The sequence below is a fragment of the Dipodomys ordii genome, unplaced genomic scaffold, assembly GCF_000151885.1.
Source record: "Dipodomys ordii isolate 6190 unplaced genomic scaffold, Dord_2.0 Scaffold79, whole genome shotgun sequence".
Taxonomy (NCBI): domain Eukaryota; kingdom Metazoa; phylum Chordata; class Mammalia; order Rodentia; family Heteromyidae; genus Dipodomys; species Dipodomys ordii.
Genome location: NW_012267295.1, coordinates 1586878 through 1594205, shown reverse-complemented (window position 1 = coordinate 1594205; position 7328 = coordinate 1586878). Strand labels below are relative to the sequence as shown.

Sequence of the window (7328 nt, the reverse complement as noted above, 5' to 3'; positions counted from 1 at the left end):
ATTATTGATTTCTTGTTGTGAAAATACTTTTATGTGGTGAGCTGCATTTTCTAGGCCTTGAACTCAGTAATATTAACATAATGGCTGCTATATTTTTACTTTTGTTTATTCATTATGTTCCTGTTAGCTCTATTTCTTAAAGAATATAAATGTGTGTGTGTGTGTGTGTGTGTGTGTGTGAGAGAGAGAGAGAGAGAGAGATTGATTTTGAGTATGGGTGAAAGGGAGTGCCCGCCCTGATTATGCTCATCTAGATGTGGAATTTTAGGCATTGGGAAAGGTGAAAAGAATTAGGAAGGACTGGGAAGAAAATCCTATCTATTTCTCTTTTTCTTTTTCTTTTTTTTTTCTGTCAATCTTGGAGCCTGAACGCCAGGCCTGGGTGCTGTCCCTCAGCTCTTCAGCTCAAGGCTAGCACTCTACCACTTGAGCCACAGCACCACTTTCAGCTTTTTCTGCTGATGTGCTGAGGAATCAAACCCAGGGCCTCATACATGCAAGGTAATACTCTACCACTAAGCCACCATCCCAGCCCTAGAATTTTATTTTATTTATATATGTCATTGTAGATTTTTATACAATTACCAATATGTACTTTTCCTTGTTTTTCTTTTTTGGTTTGCAACCAAGATTCAAATGGTATTCAACCTTAGTACCTGATGCTTTTGTTTATTGGCTAGTACTCTACTAACTGAGCCACACCTCCAACTCCTACTTTTTAGTCCTGAAAACAGAAAAAAAAATTTTTACTTAGCCGGGCACCAGTGGCTGAGGATCTCGGTTCAAAGCCAGCCCGGGCAGGAAAGTGTGTAAGACTCTTCTCTCCAATAAGCCACTAGAAAACCGGAAGTGGCGCTGTGGCTCAAGCGGTAACAGGGACAGCGCCCAAGCTCAGAGTTCAAGCCCCTCGACTGGGGGAAAAAAAAAAAAATTTACTGCCATCAAGTAGTTGTACAATAATTTGTAATCAGTACGTGAACGTTGCAAGAAAAAAATATCCAAAGTATTAACCATGCCTTTCACTATCTAAAGAGTTAAATCTTAACCTGGCACTCATGGCTCTTGGCTATTCAGGAGGCTATGATTTGAGGATCAAGGTTTGAAGCCAGCCCAGGCAGGAAAGTCCACAAGACTCTTATCTCAATTAATAACCAAAAAACCCAGAAGTAGAACTGTGGCTCAAGTGTCAGAGTGATAGCCTTGAACAAGAAAGCACAGGCACCAAATTAGAAAGAAAAAAAGTTAAATCGTGTAGTATTGAAATGATTGTGGGATGGAGAATAAGTTTTTTAAATGAAATATATATACATACATTTTTTTTTTAAAGAAGCTCTTTGCATGCATGAGGCCCTGGGTTCGATTCCTTAGCACCACATAAGCAAAAAAAAAAAAAAAAGCCGGGAATGTGGCTTAGTGGTAGAGTGCTTGCCTAGAATGCATGTAGCCCTGGGCTCAATTCCTTAGTACCACATAAACAGGAAAAGCTAGAAGTAGCACTGTGGCTCAAATGGTAGAGTGCTAGCCTTGAGCACAGAAGCTCAGAGACAACACCTAGGCCCTGAGTTCAAGCCCTAGGACTGGCAAAAAGAAAAAAGAAAAGAAAAAGGAGCTCTTTTATACAGCTGAAGTCAGTTTGTTTGGAGCATAAAATTATGTCATCTATTATTTGTTTGTTCCAAAAGATTTTGTATTTGAGCTGGGTGCTAGTGGCTCATGATTGTAATCCTAGCTACTTAGAGACTAAAATCTGAGAATCATGGTTCAAAGCCAGCCTGGGCAGAAAAGGCCCCATGAGACTCATATCTCCAGTTATTGTGTACTGTGGCTCACTTGGTAGAGTGCTAGCCTTGAACACAGAGAGGCTCAGGGACAGCGCCTAGGCCCTGAGTTCAAGTCCCACAACTGACAAAAACAAAACTGCTCAAAAACCGGAAGTAGAGCTGTGGTTCAAAGTGGTAGAGGGCTAGCCGTGAACAAAAGAGTTTAGGGACAGTGCCCACACTCTGAGTTCAAGCCCATGACCAACCAAGAAAAAAATAAGATTTCATATTTGGCTTTTATTTAGCCAATCCCGGGGCTTGAAATCAGGGCAAGGGAGTGTCCTTGAGCTTCTTTTACTCAAGGCTAGTGCTCTGCCACTTGAGCCACAGTGCCACTTAGGCTTCTTCTGTTTATATGTTACTGAGGAATCGAACCCAGGCAGGACTTCATGCATGCTAAGCAAGCACTCTACTACTAAGCCAAATTCCCAGGCCTAGTAGTATACTTTTTTAAAAAATACAGGTTTTTTTAAAGTAAAATTTGCATGCAGTAATTTACATGCACAGATCTATAATTGCATGTGTTATGATAAAGATATACACCAGCATGACCTAAACCTCAATCAAAACACAGAATATTTACCAGGAATTTCCCTCACACTCTTTCTAAGTTAGTCCCCACCTCCATAGGCAGCCATTCTTTAAGTTTCTACATCATTTTGCCTGTCATATACTATATGTGAATTATACAGTATTCACCCACCTCTCCTTCCTTCCTTCCTTTCTTTCTTCCTTCCTCCCTCTCCTTCTTTCTTTCCTTCCATCCTTCCTTTCTCTCTCCTTCCCTCCTTCCTTCTTCCCTTGCTAAGATGGGATTTTTGCTATGTAGGGCTTGCCTCAAACTCAAGATCCTTCTTTAGCTTCCAGAATGCTAAGATTTTACAGGCATTTACAACCATACTTCCTTTTCTATCTGTCTTGTTTTCTATATATACAATAAAAGTCTAGTTTTAGATATTTTTAAAATTATTTAGTCATTTCAGGTTTTTCAGAAGGGTCAAGTTTCACATTATAAAGGAAAAAGAAACAATAGAGTTTACTTTCTCCTCATTTGCCACTTGAATAATAATAGATCAGTTCATGAGCTACTCAGCTCTGGCTGGCTACGAGCTTGTGAACCTCCTGCCTCAGCGCTCCGTAGTGCTGGGATTGCAATCATGTGTCGCCATGCCTGGCATGTGGAAGGTAAAAAGTACTATATATTAAGCAGAATTTTCAGAATCAGATCACTTTGAAATCCTAATTTAATTTCAGAAAATAAAATACATACCTAGGTTGTAGCAAAAACCTACATGTTTCCATTCATTGTTAGTCTTACTCCATTTTCCTCTCTGGATTTCCTGCTTGGCTGACAAATTATGAAGAACATTCTTTTTGCTCTGTTGAGAAGTCCAATTCCAAATGACCTGAAAGAGCTTTCCTTATTGCCTAAACAGTCTGAAAAATGACTGAGACTTTTCTGTTCCCAGAGTCCAGCTTATGCCAGCAAGACTTTGGTTAAATACACTTATTAGAATAGCCCTTCCATCCTTAATTGGTTCCACATAATGAAATACTGTCTTTATTTCTTCATACTTTACAAGTTGACAGAGTGCCAGAATGTCTATTGCGATAAGTTTTAGCAGAATAAACCTGAGCCAGATTGACTCTTAAGTTAAAATTTCTATGATCAAAGGCCACTATAACTGCCAACTTCGCTTCTGAAGTTGAAAGTTCATTGCTTTATTACACTTTTCTCCCCTCCCCCTCCTTCAAATGAAAAGAATACCTTTTTCCTGGATAATTTGATATTTTTCCAGAGAGTTAGTTTATTACTTTAAGAATTTGAAAGCTTGGAAGCATTATTTAGTTAATGATAACTCCATGTTGATAATTATGAAACTTTATATTTCTTAATCATTCATATGAGATTTGATTATATAAAGAATATAAAAGATAGTTTTCTATCCCTGATTTGATTTCCAAGTAATTTCAGCTTTTTTCAGAAATTACTTCAGGGCTGGGAAGATGACTCAGTGGTAGAACGCGTGCCTTGCATGCCTGAGGCCCTGGGTTCGATTCCTCAGCACCACATAAGCAAAAAGAAAAAAGCCAGAAGTGGCGCTGTGGCTCAAGTGGTAGAGCGCTAGCCTTGAGCTGAAGAGCTGAGGGACAGCGGCCAGGCCCAGAGTTCAGGCCCCACAACTGGACCAAAAAAAAAAAACCAAAAAACAGAAATTACTTCAAAGCTAATGAAAACAGATATTTGTTCTAATTTTTTTTTCTGATGCTGAATATTTAACCTAGTGCCTCACACTGCTAAGCACACACTCTACCACTAAGTTGGGGGTTTTTTGTTTTGTTTTTTCAGTTGTGGGACTTGAACTCAGGGCCTAGGTGCTATCCCTGGTCCTCTCTGTACACAAGGCTAGTGTACTATTAAGTGAGCTTCAGGATACATTAATTGGAGACAAGAGTCTCATGGAGACTTTTCTGCCCAGGCTGTCTTCGAACTGTGATCCTCAGATTTCATTAGCTAGGATTATATGCATGAGCCACCAGCTCCCAGTTTTGTTTGTTGGTTTTTTGTTTCTTTGTTGGTAGTGGGGGCTGAACTCTGGGTCTGGACGCTGTCCCTCAGCTCTTCAGCTCAAGGCTAGCGCTCTACTACTTGAGCCACAGTGCCACTTCCAGCTTTTTTTCTGCTTATGTGGTACTGAGGAATTAAACCCAGGGCCTCATACATGCAAGGCAAGCATGTTACCATTGATATACCTTCCCAGCCCCTTGTTATGGTTTTTAAATGTTTATTTCATAAATGTAGCTAACTAAACAAATCTTAGGAGAAAATAAAAAGATAAGAAAGGTCAGGCCAGGCACCAGTGGCAGGAGGCTGAGATCTGAGGATCACGCGGTTCAAAGCCAGCCCAGGCAGGAAAGTCTGTGAGACTCTTATCTCCAATAAACCACTAGAAAACTGGAAGTGGCACTGTGGCTCAAGCGGTAGAGCGCTAGCCTTGAGCTGAAGAGCGCAGGGACAGCACCCAAGCCCAGAGTTCAAGCCCCATGACCAACTAAAAAAAAAGAAAAAAAAAGGAAAGAAAGAAGGGTCTTCTTTGCCTTTCAGAAGTATTTACTGCTTAGGTAAATTTCTGATATTAGGTAACAGTGGCAGTTTTAAACATGAATGGTTTTCAGAATCAAGCTGTTTGGCTCTGGTACAAAGTCTAATATTCTACCCAAGAATTCTAGGAAACTCATAGCCATCTCTTTCTCAAAAGAAAGATGTGACAAGAACTGTCTCTCAGCCCTGCTTCTTTGCCTAGTTTAGACTGGCCCATAAGGTTCTCATTTACACATTGATTTCTTGCCAACTTCATCAGTAAAAGTATAAATTTTACATGTCACAAAAGTTAAATAGACATTAATATGTTTATTGAGGAATGCAAAAAATCATTGCAGAATGAAGCCATGGCTTTCAGAAGATTCCCTATGGGCTGGTAACTCCATAAGAACCACATACTTGCTGGGCGCCTGTGGCTCACGCCTGTAATCCTAGCTACTCAGGAGGCTGAGATCTGAGGATCCCGGTTCAAAGCCAGCCCAAGCAGGAAAGTCCGTGAGACTCATATCTCCAATAAACCACTTGAAAACTGGAAGTGGGGCTGTGGCTTAAGTGGTAGAGCATTCGCCTTGAGCTGAAGAGCTGAGGGACTGCACCCAAGCCCAGAGTTTAAGCCCCACGACCAACCAAAAAAAAAAAAAAGAACCATATACTTAGCTGGTCACTGGTGGCTCACACCTGTAATCCTAGATACTCAGGAAGCTGAGATCTTAGGATGAGTTCAAAGCCAGCCTAAGCAGGAAAGTTTATGAGACTGGTTATTTTCAATTAACCACCAAAAAGCCAAAAGTAGAGCTGTGGCTCAGGTGGCAGATAGAGCATTAGCCTTGAGCTAAAAAGGTCAGGGACAGCATCCAGGCCTTGAGTTCAAGCCCCAGGACTGGCACCAAAAAAAAAAGTAGAAATATACATATACATACAGAGAGAGAGCGCGCGCATGCACACAAGCACAATGCTTAGCAATACTTAGCAAATGCTTGGGTTTTATTTTTATTTTTGGGGGGGTCTGGTCGTGGGGCCTGAACTGTGGGCCTGGGCACTGTTCCTCAGCTCTTCAGCTCAAGGCTAGCACTCTACCACTTGAGCCACAGCGCCATTTCCACCTTTTTTCTTTTTTGCTTATGTGGTGCTGAGGAATTGAACCCAGGGCCTCATGCATGCAAGGCAAGCACTCTACCACTGAGCCAACTTCCCAGCCCTGGGTCAGCTTCTTAATTGCCCATGTGCAGTGAAGATATCTACTATATTGTTGAACTGACCTTGGGTATCTCCATCTAGTATTAAGCTATCTTAAACACTTGGGCATTCTACATATACAGAGCATTATTTTTTGTCATTCCTAGGGGAAGTAACACCAGGACTATCTCAAGTGGAATATGCACTTCGAAGACACAAACTAATGTCTCTGATCCATAAGGAAACCCAAGGACAGAGTGGAACAGACCACACAGTGGTTGTGCTTTCCAGCCCTACATACTACATGAGCAATGATATCCCCTACACTTTCCACCAAGACAACAACTTCCTGTACTTGTGCGGATTCCAAGAGCCTGATAGCATTCTGGTCCTTCAGAGCCTCCCTGGCAAGCAGTTACCATGCCATAAGGCCATGCTTTTTGTTCCTGGGAGAGACCCCAGTCGAGAACTTTGGGATGGTCCACGATCTGGCACAGATGGAACAATAGCCCTAACTGGAGTGGACGAAGCTTACACACGAGAAGAATTTCAACACCTACTGCCAAAACTGAAAGGTAACACATGGGAGCAAGTCAAAGCTTAGGCGAACTTGGGATTTAGACCTTAATTGCCTGGATAGCTTTTGATTTCCTAAAATAATCATAGCAGTTTGTTATTTGTGGTGAAATAAAAACCTGGGAAATCTTATTTCCCATGTGTAGTGAGATTAGCATAAACTGATGATCTTGTATGCCCATATTAAGCTGTGACAGAGAGCTGTCTTTCCTAGAAAACTGAGCTACTTCAAACATTTTACCTATACAATTGCTAAATCTTCACTAAATTTTTCATTCACAGAGACAAGTTAACCATTCTAGCTTGAAACTGGGGGATATTGAAGGAAGGGATGACATTGTCCAAAGTTTACTCATGCCAGGTGCTGGTGATCGTACCTGTACTCTTAGCTACTCAGGAGGCAATCTGAGGATCCATGTTGGAAGCAAGCCCCAGCAGGAATGTCTGAGACACTTATCTCTACTAAACTACAAAAAAAAAAAAAAGACAGAAGTATGGGCTGGGAAGGTGGCTCAGTGGTAGAGCACTTGCCTTGCATGCCTGAGGGCCTGGATTCGATTCCTCAGCACCACATAAGCAAAAAGAAAAAAGCCGGAAGTGGCGCTGTGGCTCAAGTGGTAGAGCACTAGCCTTGAGCTGAAGAGCTGAGGGAC

The 7328-nt window shown here is 41.5% G+C and overlaps 1 protein-coding gene across 1 annotated transcript in view; it reads left to right on the top strand.

Annotated features, from left to right (window-relative positions):
• Positions 1-2977: 2977 nt before the first annotated feature.
• Xpnpep3 (X-prolyl aminopeptidase 3, mitochondrial) overlaps positions 2978-7328 on the top strand; it is a 23303-nt gene continuing 18952 nt past the window's right edge. The window contains exons 1-2 of the mRNA XM_013024782.1: positions 2978-3005; positions 6267-6674. Coding sequence (XP_012880236.1) covers positions 2978-3005; positions 6267-6674 — 436 coding nt within the window. The remainder of the gene's footprint in view (positions 3006-6266; positions 6675-7328) is intronic.